This window comes from Rattus norvegicus, chromosome 6, assembly GCF_021556685.1.
Source record: "Rattus norvegicus strain SHRSP/BbbUtx chromosome 6, alternate assembly SHRSP_T2T, whole genome shotgun sequence".
Taxonomy (NCBI): Eukaryota; Metazoa; Chordata; class Mammalia; order Rodentia; family Muridae; genus Rattus; species Rattus norvegicus.
In genome coordinates, this window is record NC_141539.1 from 96,103,516 (window position 1) to 96,117,500 (window position 13,985).

General features: G+C 45.8%; 1 protein-coding gene across 2 annotated transcripts; it reads left to right on the top strand.

The window, feature by feature from the left end:
• Window positions 1-1,781: 1,781 nt before the first annotated feature.
• Window positions 1,782-12,382, top strand: Dact1 (dishevelled-binding antagonist of beta-catenin 1). Of its 2 annotated transcripts, none has more exons than XM_087554268.1 (4): window positions 1,782-2,204; window positions 4,902-5,034; window positions 5,863-6,018; window positions 9,354-12,382. In XM_087554268.1, exons 1-4 carry the CDS (start codon window positions 1,881-1,883, stop codon window positions 11,186-11,188), a joined length of 2,448 nt encoding a protein of 815 aa, XP_087410394.1. In that variant the 5' UTR covers window positions 1,782-1,880; the 3' UTR covers window positions 11,189-12,382.
• Window positions 12,383-13,985: the final 1,603 nt, after the last annotated feature.

The window sequence follows — 13,985 nt, forward strand, 5'->3', positions numbered from 1 at the left end:
TGGTAATTATCAGTTGCATGCTTCTAGGTCTTGTGCTGAGTGAGAGCACAGGTACCATGAAGGTATTAAAAGAGCTTTTATGACCCAGCTGAAGAGAACATACACAAGGAACACCTAAGTATACAGATCATGTGTGCCCAGAAAGAGAACCAGACAATAGTGTGTGAGAAGGACCAGACATCCATGCAGTTAACCAGTTGGCAAGGGGGAAGGCTGTGGGGGTCGGTGGGCATATATTGGTCATGGGGTGTGAACGAATTGATTTTGGAAAATTAGACCACATAGAAGGTAAAAAGAGAGAATTCCTTGCTGGAGTAGCTGGACAAAAGTGTAAGATTCTGAAATCCTGACCTGAAATGTGCTCCTTCATATAACACTTTGTCTTAACTTTCTCAAATTGTGACTCGCTAAATTCAATTTCTGAGGTGCTTGGATGCAACGTTTTTTAAGAGGCATGAGTTGTAGTCTCATAAGTCAGCTAGTGGCATTTCCAGATAGATCCCAGTGCCACTGAAATACCCATTGAGTGGCATCCCAAGGACACAAGGTCAAATCCCGAATGGTACTTTAGGGGAATTTTTAAAAAAAAGTTCCCCTGGAAGGGGAAAAAAATCTCTCTCTCTCTCTCTCTCTCTCTCTCTCTCTCTCTCTCTCTCTCTCTCTCTCTCCCACCCTCCCTCCCTCCCTCCCTCCCTCCTTCTTCTTCCTCTCTCTCTCTCTCTCTCTCTCTCTCTCTCTCTCTCTCTCTCTCTCTCTCTCTCTCTCTCTCTCTCTCTCTCTCCCTGCCCTGAGATCTGCCTGCTTCTGCCTACCAAGTGCTGGGGCTAAAGGCATGCGCCACCTCCGCCTCACTGAGAGCGATAACTCTTTTAAGATTTACAGGCTGGACCACCGCATGTCTTTTTATGCCATTTGCCACTATAATTTTTAGAATAGGTAGGCCTGTGTGCTAGCTCCATTTTACTATTGGGTAAACAGAGTCACAAAGAGAGGACACTTAACTTCCTATTCGTGGATGAAATAGGAATCAGATTCAGACAGTGCGGACTCGGAGTCAGGGCTCTAGTGAACAGAGGCTAAGGAACAATAAAAACTCAAACCCTAGGTGCTCACACGCCACCCCTCATAAAGTCTGGGCTTTTATAGGAATTGATGCGACCGCTGACCTCACAACAGAATCCCTCTGTCTGATTTTAAATGCCTCTTACAGCAAAGCTTCTGCTGAAAAGCTAAAACAAACAAAAAGAGTTTTAGAACAATGCTCTTGCTTTTTTCCCCCCAGTTACCAAATAGAGCTTAAAACAAAGGCGACTTCCAAATCCAAATTCTCAGAAATGGTGTTCTGAGTACCGAGTGGACTTTAGCTTGGTATGGAGAAACCCAGAGCCAAGGGAGAGGACTCCGAGCGTGGACGCGTGAGGAAGGGGTTAAGTTTCAGAAAGTTGTCCCGGGAGCCCAAAGCCACGGCGCCCGCGGATCGGCCCTCGGGGCTGGCTGTAACAAGATGCTCGGCCCGCGCCCGCCACGGCCTCGGGAGATGGAGCCGAGCCAATCGGCGCCGAAGGGACCGCGGTGCCGTCGGACCGAAAAAGGGGGCGCGGAGCCGGGGCGGGGCCGGGGCGGGGCGCGGGCGGCCCCGGCGCCTGACAGGAGCTGATCGCCGTGAGCCGGCGGAGGCGGCGGCTGGCGGGCGGGCGGGCGAGCAGGCGGGGTGGCGGGTGGCGGGTGGCGGGGCCGGGAGTGACGTAGCGTGGCCGGGGCGTTATCAGCTGCGGGGCCGCAGACTGGAGCAGCGCGGGATGCGAGTGCGGGCGGCATGAGCTCCCGGCCGGGACCCTAGCGCGTGCTGCTGCTCTCGGGCTGGCCGGGCCTCGGGGGTCATGAAGCCCGACTCAGCGCGCGAGCCCGAGCCGCTGAGCCCCGGCAGGGGCGCAGAGGCCGAGGGGCGCTGGCGCGAGAGGGGCGAGGCGGACACGGAGCGGCAGCGCACCCGCGAGCGCCAGGAGGCCACGCTGGCGGGGCTGGCGGAGCTGGGGTACCTGCGGCAACGCCAGGAGCTGCTGGTGCGCGGTGCGCTGCGCTGCTCCGGGGCCGTGGGGACCGTCGCGCCGCGCGCCGGGGAGCTGCGGGGGGACGCGGCGCAGCGCAGCCGCCTGGAGGAGAAGTTCCTGGAGGAGAACATCTTGCTGCTGCGGAGGCAGTTGGTAGGTGGTGGCCGGTGGCCTGATTGGAGGGTGGGCTGGTAGCTTCTGGCCGTGGGATCTCTGGCCACGACGTGACCCCCCGCTTCGATTTTCCCTGACCCCCTTGGTGTCGCGGATGCCAGCCGCGCGTGACTTCCACGCGTTGTTGGCGGATGCCTGCTTTGTGTCACCTGAGGAGCTGGCGGATAGCGGGGAGGGGGCGGCCGCTCTTCTATCCTGCATTTGGAATTCTTGGAGTCCCTTGGTTCTAGCCTGAAAGTTAAGCTACTGCAGGTCCCCTTTCTCGGAGGTTTGCAACCCCCACTTTTAGTGCCATTTCACCTTGTGGTCTCCCCTGTTATCCCCCCCACCCCCCAGGGAGGCGCACAAAAGCGAGGAAGAGGCTTGTTGCTTGCCTAACTGTCCAACATTGAGTTTTACGGTTACCGCGAAGCTCCCGCTGGGAGCGGTGCCCTACCCGGTGCTCTCTCTCTCTTTCTCCTGGGTCGGTGTTTAGTTTTAAATAGAAGTCCTTTGTATAAGGCAGCTAAAACTAGATGCAAATACTGGCAATTTGGCCGGAGAGCCTTCCCCCTCCTCTTTTATCCGGTCCGCCAGCTGTGCTTGGTGGTGGAGGTGGGAGAAGGGAGAAGCTGCTCGCTGGGAGTATTTATCTTATTGGATTTCTGTCACTGTCTCAGTCGTTCTGTGCAGTCTTCATTAGCAGGGAAGAAAAAGAACTTTGGACTTCATGTGTTGAGAACAGCTTTTGATGCTGTCTCAAAATAATGGCGGCAGCTTTGTTTCAGTGACCTCAAAATGTAGTTTTGGAAACAGCAAAACGATTCTTATCCCAGCGTGTTGTATTAGACCCCTTCAGCTAGATAATGACCCTCTGAAAGTGATGTTGAGGGTTGTCACGTGTTTTCTTGAATTACCGTTTTCTAGATTATTTGTGTAGTTATTGAGCATCAAAGTGCTTTTACTTAATTCATTTTTTTTCTGATGAAATCCAGTTTTTCGCACACAAGCTAAAGGCTTACGTCCAAGCTTTTAAAAGTCGCAGGACACGAACAAGGCCTAGATATTTCCCTGTTATCTATTTTGCAAGGATGTGTGCTGTGGTTTGTGCAAGAGCTCTGTTTTGGCATTTTTACTGTTTCTTTGATAATGGAACAGAATTGTACGTACTACGTGAATTTGAGCCAGTTCTTTCTGGTTGTGACTGGTCGCTTACATTTCGGTATTGTCTTGTACAATAGCACCTTTTTGTCTTCACGGATCTCAAGATCGTGAGTGGCGCATTCCTATTGTCCGCTTCAGGGGAGCGAGGCAGTGTGTCAGGAGAATTCCACTCCAGTCAATGTTTATGGTACTATTTTCATTTGTAGACTTGGCATTCTTGATTTAAACCAGATGCCTTTTGCGTTCTTTTGCTTTTCCAGCAACCGGGAGCACTAGATGGCAGTGTGAGTTAGCACAACCAGCCGGTCACCTTGGGAAACCCAAGCCGAGTTCAAATCTTGATGGGCTTTCCCTGGAGGGTTTTGGATTCTGCCAGCTCACATTATACTTGGCGCTGGCTGTTAGTATTAATTTCTCGCTTTCAAAGGCCTTAAGACTGATTAAGCCCCACTAAGCAACTAATAGAAAACAAAATTCTGTAGGCCATGACATTTGGCCAGAAAAACCTCACCTAAGAAAGATTAGAGTGTAATGTAGAAAATCTGTTACTTTGACTTCAAGAGCTTACTGTGAAGGATTTTCTTTAAACTGGCTGTACACCAGATGATTCAAAGTCTTTACAAATTCCTTGCCCTTACCTATAAAAAGTCACAGTGTATATAGATGAGTAAAAGTTAAAGCCAGATCTTTTCCATTCTTGCAGTACCAGGCATTGAACATGGACACACCAGCTAAGCTCTCTACCAAGGAGCTACAACTCGGCCACATATATATTTTTAATTTATTATCGTGTGTTTGGTGTATGTATATGGGTACAAGATATGGCACAACACACCCTCGGAGGTCTGAGGACGAAATTCAGGACTTGGTTCTCTCCTTCCAATGTGGTTTCAGGGAATTGAATTCAGATGACCACGCTTGGTCAGCAAGCATTTTTACCCACTGAGCCATGCTATATCCCTATTATTATTATTATTATTATTATTATTATCGTTGTTGTTGTTGTTGTTATTATTTAAAGATTTATTTATTTTATGTATATAACTACACTGTAGTTGTATTCAAACACCAGAAGAGGGCATCTGATTCCATTACACATGGTTGCGAGCCACCATGTGGTTGCCAGGATTTGAACTCAGGACCTCTGGAAGAACAGTCAATGCTCTTAACCACTGAGCCATCTCAGCAGCCCCCTATTATTATTATTTTTTCTTTTTTTCGGAGCTGGGGACTGAACCCAGGGCCTTGCGCTTGCTAGGCAAGAGCTCTACCACTGAGCTAAATCTCCAACCCCCCCATTATTATTTTTAATGAAAAAACTTTGTATCACAAAAAAAAAAAAAAACAAAAAACCAAACCAAAACCCTGAGAAAGATCTAAAGCTAGAAGGCATGCCTTGCATTCTGATCATCCAGTAGTGTTTTGAGCAAAAGGACTTAGTTGATGGTTAGAGGAGTGGTTTGAGTGGAGGATTTCCTGGTTTTGTCACTATGTACCCATTTTTTTTTTCTTTCCCTGATTCTTCCTAATCAGAATTGTTTGAGGAGAAGAGATGCCGGTTTGTTGAATCAGTTGCAAGAACTTGACAAGCAGATAAGTGACCTGAGACTGGATGTTGAGAAGACATCTGAGGAGCACCTGGAGACGGACAGCCGGCCTAGCTCAGGTGAGCGCGTGTTACCGGCAGGCATCGAATCCTGCACTCCAGGGAGAACCCTAGCAAATGGATCTGGTGTTTATTTCCAGTGTGAAAACAACTGAAAAGTAGCATACCATTCATTTGCTCCGGGGTGGAGTAAACTCAATCTGTATAAAAATTTCAATAATAGGGTAGAGCTGTCCAGTGCTCCCTGAGTTTAAAAACTACAAACTTCTATTCAGATTTCTGGAAGAGCAAACAGACCTCCTTTGAAACCTGAGAAAGTCGGATCTGGGCTAGAAAATTAGTCACACTTCAGCTTCCTGAGATTGCTGTGGTTTCCCCTTCTTTTAAGCCATTTGGCTCCTTATATTTCTTTTTTCTTATATTTACTATTTACTTCAGTGTTTTTTGTTTTTGTAGCCCAGGTTGGCCTTGAATCCACTCCTGTCCTCCTGCTTCGACCTTCTGAGTGCTGGGATTATAGGCGAGAGCCACCAAACCCAACCATACCCAGAGACAGTAGTCATTACTCTGAAACATTCCTGATAAAGTTGGGTGACAGACGTGGCTTCCTTTTTCACAACTTTAGAGATGGGACAGAAAGGAGAATGAAAGGAACTTTGAACTGTCCCCAGTGTTATGTGATTTTTGCCTTCTCTAAGGAATATTTGAAATAAAACCGTATATTTAATTTTATTTGTAAAAATCCACCATTTGTGTGACCTCTCCAACAAAGAAACTGAAACAAAAAACGAGCTTTTCTTTTCTTTGATGTGTCAGCCTTTCGTCCTTTAACATAAATGTGTATTATGACTTGATGGGATCCTAATTCCAACCATCCTTTTCTTGTAGGGTTTTATGAGCTGAGTGATGGGGCTTCCGGGTCCCTTTCTAACTCCTCTAACTCCGTGTTCAGTGAATGTTTGTCCAGTTGCCATTCCAGCACCTGCTTCTGCAGCCCCTTGGAGGCAGCCTTGACCATCTCGGACGGTTGCCCCAAATCTGCAGGTAAGGCTTTTAGCATTGACAGGAGTTTTAATTAGAAGAGGTCAGGGGTCTTTAGAGTTATGTAGCCTCAGCTGTCTTTTGATAGGGGATGATTTGGGCAGTGTGCTCATGTACTCAGTGCCACAGTTACACACAGAGCCTACTTTGTACCCCTGGGGGACCCCTTGGCATGCTACTCCTGAGCTATATCTCCATCTCTTTATTTCCCTTTGAAGACTATCCCAGAATTCTTTTATTCTTTAAAGTACACAGTAAGTTACATGTGCCCATCAGTCTAGCCAAGGACTGTTGACATTTCAGGGGGCGGAGGCCCTTCCGTTTCTCAGAGTACTCCACACAATGAAACTGCCCTTAGTCTGCCCATTCTCTGCTCCAGGCTTCCAGGATAGTCATGACGTTGCTGTTGATGGAAGGACTTATGATGATCTGCGTACATTTATCTCCTCTGAATTCTTCCAACAGGAATTCAGGGTGCAATTGTTAGCATTCAGGGTACAGCTAAGAAAAGAAAATGAGGGACTGGAGAGATGGCTCAGCAGTTAAAAGCACTGACTGCTCTTGTAGGGAACTTGGATTCAGGCCTCAGCATAACCATCTGTAACTCCTGTTTCATAGGCTCCTGCAGAGAGGTGGTCTATATCCACATACAGGACATACACATAAAATTAAATATATATATAAAAAGAGGCCTAGTGATGCTATTTAAATGATTTAAGGTTACGTAGTTGGGTCATAGCAGGATTCAAACTCTGATCTATGTTCTCCCTCCACTCCAAGGGGACTCAGAAATGGTTATGTTCAGCCATCTCATCTGATTTTTTTTTTAATGTTGTCTATTGCCACAGGTATTGTGAGAAGCTTCCCTTTGCTAAATGAGAGTTGCCCCTGAAAGTCAGAACTCCCCCTTATTACTGTTATATGTTGGTAACATAGGACAGCAGGGAAAACAAGAGGATTGGAGCTGCCAGGGGAGCCTGCTAGGGGAACAGGAATGAACCACTGCTTTCGTGTTTTTTGTCTGAGTTCAAGGCTGATTTTTTTTTTTTTTTGAATCCAACAAAGCAAACATCACACTGAGCAGCTGAGGTTGCTAGTTGGTCAAGCCTTTGTATTTGTATAGAGTGTGTTGTCAGCAGCAATCTACCATGGGGGAAGAGTATAGAACCCTGTTATCTAGTATCTGTCTAGTATCTGGGCCTCAAGTTCAGTGTTAATTGCTCCCCATCACTCTGCAGATCTGGTTTCAGTGGGAAACTTTATAAACCCATTAAAGGGCACTTTGGACAGGTTTTCCTCGAAGACAGACCCTCTAGTGCTTCCAAATGTCACATCATTATATAATTGGGACAGCAGGGCTGGGTCTTGGGAGACTGTTTTGTCTGTTCCAAGTAGAGAAGGGAGATAAATGGCAACTCATAGGCAAATGTGACTTAAGGCAAAACAGTGGGGGTTTTAAGGTACTGGGGGGGATGATGGGAAATGGTGTAAGATAGAGAGGTCACATTATTTCCTTCCTTCCCTCCCTCCCTCCCTCCCTCCCTCCCTCTCTCCCTCCCTCCCTCCTCCTCCTTTCTGCCACTCCAGGCACCCCTGCACTGCCCCATCTTCCTGCTAGGATTGTAGGCATTCACCACTATGGTGGGCTTTTCTACCATTATCAAGCTATTAGAGGTTGAGTAGGTACAAACATGGCATTTTCATTAAAAACAAAACTCTTTAGAAATGATATCTTAGAGTCTAGATTAATTTTTGTTTTTTTCTCTCAAGACTGCTAATTTTTGAAGGTCAGAAAGCTTTCCCTTAAATACTTTTTTCTTTTTTTTAAAAGGATTTATTTATTTTATCGTATGTGAGTACACTGTCACTGTCTTCAGACACTCCAGAATAGGTGCATCCAATCTCATTATAGATGGTTGTGAGCCACCATGTGGTTGCTAGGAATTGAACTCAGGACCTCTGGAAGAGCAGTCAGTGCTCTTAACCACTGAGTCATCTCTCCAGCCCCTCCCTTAGACACTTAATACAGAGTTTGATACATTGTAGGTTCTCAATATTCAAATGGATAGATACAATAGAGGAAAACTTAGAATTTCCCCTACTGAAGGTTATAAAAATAATTATTTTTCCAGGGCAGAAACCAACATTTAACTAAGAGCTTGTTTCATTGTATTTTGACATGGACATTTTTGAAATGTAAAAAGCTTCTTTTAAAATAGAATTTTATGTGTATGAATGTTCCTGCATGTATGTTAAGTGAGTTCACCACATGTGTACAGTGTCTACAGAGCAGAAGAGGGCATCAGATCCTCTAGAGCTGTCAGAGGGCTGCTGACAACTGAATCCAGTGGTGCTGAGAACTGAATCCAGGCCCTTCCTAAGAGTAGCAAGTGCTCTTAACCGCTGAGTCTTGTCTCTAGCCCTAAGAAATTTATCCTTCAAAATTGCTTAATCTTTAAAAATCTTATTGAAATTTCTTGCCCTATTAAAATATTGTTTTTACTGTCACTATTAAAGATATACTGTGAGTGTTAAAATTTTATCAGTTGTTATTGTAATAAGGTCTGGGGACTGGAGAGAAGGCTCGATGGTTCAGAGCACACGCTGCTGTTGTAGAGCACCCACTTTAGGTGGCTCACTACTTCTTGTAATTCCAGCTCCAGGGGATCTGGTGTCTTCTCACCTCTGTGGGCAACTGCACTCATATACACTAGCACATACACAAAATTAAAAATAAGAATACTCTTTTTTTTTTTAAAGCTTTGATCTGTTTTGTTGATTTTTTTTTCTAAAGGACAGTTATGTTTAAATAGTTCCCACTAGGGAACATGTTTTTAAAAAATACAGAAATGAGGAGAAAGGCCACAGCAAGTGTCTTAAGGATTTTAAAGAGAAACCAGAGAACAGGTATTGGAAACAGAGTAAACATTGCTTTTCACTTTTCACACTGGAGGGTACTGTTAGGATTTTGAGGTGCTTCACTTCAGAGTTCATTTGCATAGGTATCTTTAAATTTTATATTGATTTATGTCATGATTTTCACTAAGCTGCATGAAGTGTTTCCTTACATTATTCAGTAGTTTCAGAGTCTTTATGAATGGCTAAATATTTTTTTTGGTTAAAGACACGATACATTGTACTTTGTCAAAATTCTTGAGTATTGTTTGCCTTCATTCAGTCATCCATGAATTTCAAGAAAGCTTGTAGAAGAGCTAGTGTGGAACAGTTCTCAATCCTTTGGTATCCTCTCATCACTAAGTTTACTTTAGTAAACTTTGGCCACAGTCAAGGTGGCTCTACCAATTCATTTCTTCAGTGTGTCTTTGCATGTTTTTCAGATCTCATAGGATGGTTGGAATGTAAAGGCGGCCACTGTGAAGACCAGGCCTCAGGGACAATGTGCAGTTCCCCCTCCACACCACAATTTAACCCCCTTGATGTCATTGCAGATGTGAATCCTAAATACCAGTGTGACCTTGTGTCTAAAAACGGGAATGACGTATATCGGTATCCCAGTCCACTTCACGCTGTGGCTGTGCAGAGCCCAATGTTTCTCCTTTGTCTGACGGGCAACTCTCTGAGGGAAGAGGAGGGGCTTGGGAACCACGCCAGCGACATTTGCATTGGATCTGAACTGAATGCCACCAAAATGGATAATTCCTTGCCATCTCCAAGCAGTTTGTGGCCGGCTTCTCAGCCTGCATCCAGTAAGAAAATGGATGGGTATATTCTGAGCCTGGTCCAGAAGAAAACACACCCTGTAAGGACCAATAAACCTAGAACCAGTGTGAACGCTGACCCTACCAAGGGGCTTCTGAGGAATGGAAGTGTGTGTGTCAGGGCCCCTAGTAGTGTCCCACAGGGCAGCAATGTGAACCTTAAGAATACGAAACAGATGTGTTTGCCCTGTGGGGGAATACCCTCTTTGGAAAATGGGCCATTCTCTCCTCCTAAGCAGAGGTCAAAAGACTCGAAGACAGACCAGTCAGAAAGTAAGAGGTTGGCTCTGCAGGAGGGCTGCTCGGTAGGCACTGCCATGGAACCCCAAAGCAAGCATCTGCCCAAAATCGCCAAGGCAGCCTCTCAAGAGCTTGTAAGGTGTCAAGCTGGGCCGGGAGAATCTATGAAGGAAAGCAATCAGGTTTCAGCCGTTTCTCCTAAAACAAGTCCGGGCGGAGGCCCTGTCGCTTCCACAGAGAGCAAAGCTCTGCAGCTCCAGAAAAAGATGCCACAGAAGAGCAGTCTACAGGCCTTGCCTGCGGTGGACAGGCCATCCTTGGACTTCAAAAGCGAGGGCTCTTCTCAAAGCCTCGAAGAAGGGCATCTGGTAAAAGCTCAGTTCATCCCAGGGCAGCAGGCGGGCGCCAGGCCTCACCGTGCACACAGGAACCCGGGTGTCGCAAGGAGCGCCACCTTGAAGGCCCGTGGCCAGGCAGCCACAGAACATGGCCTTCCCACCGTCAGGGAGAAACCGCGGGCGGTGGGCAAGAAGTGCCGTTTCCCAGACGACTCGGATACAAATAAGAAACTCAGGAAGGCCTCCTCCAAGGGCCGGCGCAGCAGCGGGCTGCCCGACGCGAGCCTTCCTGGCAGGCCACTGGGCACCGGCGGCCATAGGGCAGGCAGCAGGGCGCACGCGCACGGACGGGAGCCGGTGGTGGCCAAACCTAAACACAAGCGAACCGACTACCGGAGGTGGAAGTCGTCGGCCGAGGTCTCCTACGAAGAGGCCCTGCGGAGGGCACGGAGGGCTCGCAGGGAGCACGGGGGCGCCTACCCAGTGGCCGTGGCCGTGCCCTACCCCAGCCCCTACGCCTACGTGGCCAGCGACTCTGAGTACTCGGCCGAGTGTGAGTCGCTCTTCCACTCCACGGTGGTGGACACCAGCGAGGACGATCAGAGCAACTACACCACCAACTGCTTTGGCGACAGTGAGTCCAGCGTGAGCGAGGGCGACTTCGTGGGTGAGAGCACCACCACCAGCGACTCTGAGGAGAGCGGGGGTTTAATCTGGTCCCAGTTTGTCCAGACTCTCCCTATTCAAACGGTTACGGCCCCAGACCTTCACACCCGCCCCACAAAAACCTTTGTCAAAATTAAGGCCTCGCACAACCTCAAGAAGAAGATCCTCCGCTTCCGGTCAGGCTCTTTGAAACTGATGACTACTGTTTGAGTAGCTGATGTAGCGAGTGTCTTCCCCTCCCCCAGTCTCTGGAAAAGAAAAGAAAGAAAGAAAAAAGGTGGTGTCTTAATATTTGTGTCATACTTAAATGATACTTTCCTTCTACTAGGATAAACCCAAGATAAATTATGTCTCGCCATCATGTATGGACGCTAGTGCCTTTAATGGAAGGTGAAGGATGTATCGCTAGTTAGAAGTGAATATTGAGGTCTTAGTGGTGGTGATAATGAATGAATTTTGATTATCAGATGTTTTGTCCGAGTGTCTGGCAAAGTACAGGTCTGTGATGTTTCAAGTTTTATTTGGATGAGACCTTTTGTTTCCGAGGTCTGTGGATAAAATTTTTAAGTCGTGAACTCGCGCCTTGATGTTTTAGGGCTGTGTCCCTGAAAAGACTTTCCGGTTGAGGGGCATTGCATACAATTGTGTAGAATAGGTAGAAAAAAAAATGGTCATTGCTTTCTGTAAACTTTTTTAATATAGTCAACATTTCTCAGATGTCTCTCCATCCTATTTTCTTCTTAGAAGTACACTTTTTACTGGATTTAGAACCTAGTAGACCAGACTGTAAATCTGGAGGTGGTAAACTGGATAGGAAGACTGACAGGACCTTAGAAGGATTCACAAAAACCTTTGCCACGTGTAGTGCCTCAGCCTTCGTTACAGTAACTCTTTCTGGGCCAGGTATCCAGCAGTTTTTGATGCCTTTCTCTCTGCTCCTAACTTGTATCCAATACAACTGTTTGTCCCTTAGACAGCTTGCCTTTGGGATAAAATGTTGGTCCTATGGTGCAAAGAAATTCACCCTTACTGGGCATGACTCCAAGCCCAGAATTGCTCTCACCTAAGCACTGGCCTAAACAGTAGTGCAGTTCACTCCCCACTGGACCACTGACTTGTCTGGAAGGGCTTTACATTTTTTAAAAAAGTTTTTGGTAAACAGTATTGTGTAAAATAGAATTTTTTAAATACTGATATATGCATGTTTTGTGCATGAGTAGTAGTTATTTGGATTCCTGTTTTGATATTCCTGTTGTTGAATTACTGTATAATATAAACAGTATGTGTTTTATATATATCATTGTGTAAATTTAATATAACACATTATATGCTGTACTAAATGATTTGTTTTATTGCTGTTAACTTTGTTATTTGTTATAAAAACCAGATGTTTACACTTATAAATCTTGTGCTGGCTGTTGGTGTTATTTTTGAAATTTACATTAGACTTGTTCTAGAGTAGAATATGATTTGTTATAGTTAAATAGGTTTTAGCTCAGGTTAATGAATCGGGAAAACTTTTCAAAAATTTAAATTGGGCTTATGGGTTTTATTTTTTGTGTGAGTGTTTTGCCTGCATTTCTGAATGTGAACCATGTGTATGACTGGTGCCTGTGGAGGTCAGAAGAATTAAGTGGAGTTACTGATGGTTATAAACTACTCTGTGGGTACTGCGAATTGAACAGAGGTCCTTTGCAAGGGCAATAAGTGCTCATAAGTAGTGAGTCATCTCCAGCCCCCCAAAACGTTGCCTTAGTTAAAAGTTCAGGTAGTTTAAAAGTTAAGGTAAGTCTCGTTATCTGCTTTTCTTTTGTTTGTTTCTTCATTTGTTTTCTGAGACAGGGTCTAAATTATAGCCCAGGCTGGCCTGAAATTCACTATTTAGCCCAGGCTGGCCTTGCAAGCTTCATTAATCACTTGAGTGAGTGTTGGAATTACAGATGTGCACCACCATGCCCAGTTTTGGATGACTTAGGCAAATAGTTTGGGAAGAAGCCACCCCAAGCTTTTATTACATTTTTTAAACTACGGAAAGTTGAAAGGACTGAACAGTAAACAAATGTGTAGTCAGCACCCAGCTTCAAAAGTCACAGGTTTTTGCCTTGTTTGCTTTAACTCTGTGCATGAGACCAGATTGCTGTTTTTGTAGGCCAAAGCCATATGGCATTCGGGCCACCTCCCAACTGCACATTGCTGCTTTGTTTATTAGATGGGCTCTCAGTGTGTAGCTCTGCGTAGCCTGAAACTCCTGATGTAGAGTAGGACGACCTTTTAATTCAGACTCCACCTACTGTTACCAGATGTCCTTCTTCAAGGCGTAGAAAGAGCCCTTGCTTTTGAAGTTCAAGGATGGCCTGTCCATCCCTGGCCCCAAAATTCATTTCACAATCGCTAAGTTTCAGATACTGATTTTAATGCAAAACAGCAAAAATCGATGAACTCTCAACTCTCAAAGTCATTTTAGTGTATTTCCTTCGTCTCTTTTAAATCGCTCTCATCCTCCCCTCCTCCACCAGCAAGGTGCAAGGTCTTCGTCTTTGTGATGCGGCAAATTTCTCTGTGGATTATAAAAGTCACAGCAAGACATCTCTTCCCCACAGAGTCTTTTTAAAATCAAATTCATAGAAATCTTTTAGGTTAGCATACAAAGTAATAGGCGCCATCATGGCATCTTCATAGATAAGTGAGCCAGACATTTCTTTTTTCTTTTCTAGACATTTTAGATAATTCGACATCCTGCTTTGAATACCGTTTCCTGGAATTCCTGGTCAACCCTGAGCCAAGCACCAGGGGTGAGCTCGTTGTTTCTGATGCTCTGATCTAATCCCGGCACATGACCATGAGCCTGACTGTGGGTGGCATCTGTGACCTGCAGTCAGTTTTCAGTCATTTCCAAAGTCTTCACAACGGACCTTCCTCTCAGAGGGAACACTTTTCTGGAAACCGACTTAGTGACCATGTCTGAGATGATGCCTTCCAGACTGTGAAGCATGAAAGTCAAGATCAT

Coding starts and splice junctions, on each gene's coding strand:
- Dact1 (XM_087554268.1), top strand. CDS start 1,881: ATGAAGCCCGACTCAGCGCGCGAGCCCGAGCCGCTGAGCCCCGGCAGG. Junction 5,035..5,862: donor GGACAGCCGGCCTAGCTCAG/GTGAGCGCGTGT, acceptor CTTTTCTTGTAG/GGTTTTATGAGCTGAGTGAT. Junction 6,019..9,353: donor CGGTTGCCCCAAATCTGCAG/GTAAGGCTTTTA, acceptor CATGTTTTTCAG/ATCTCATAGGATGGTTGGAA.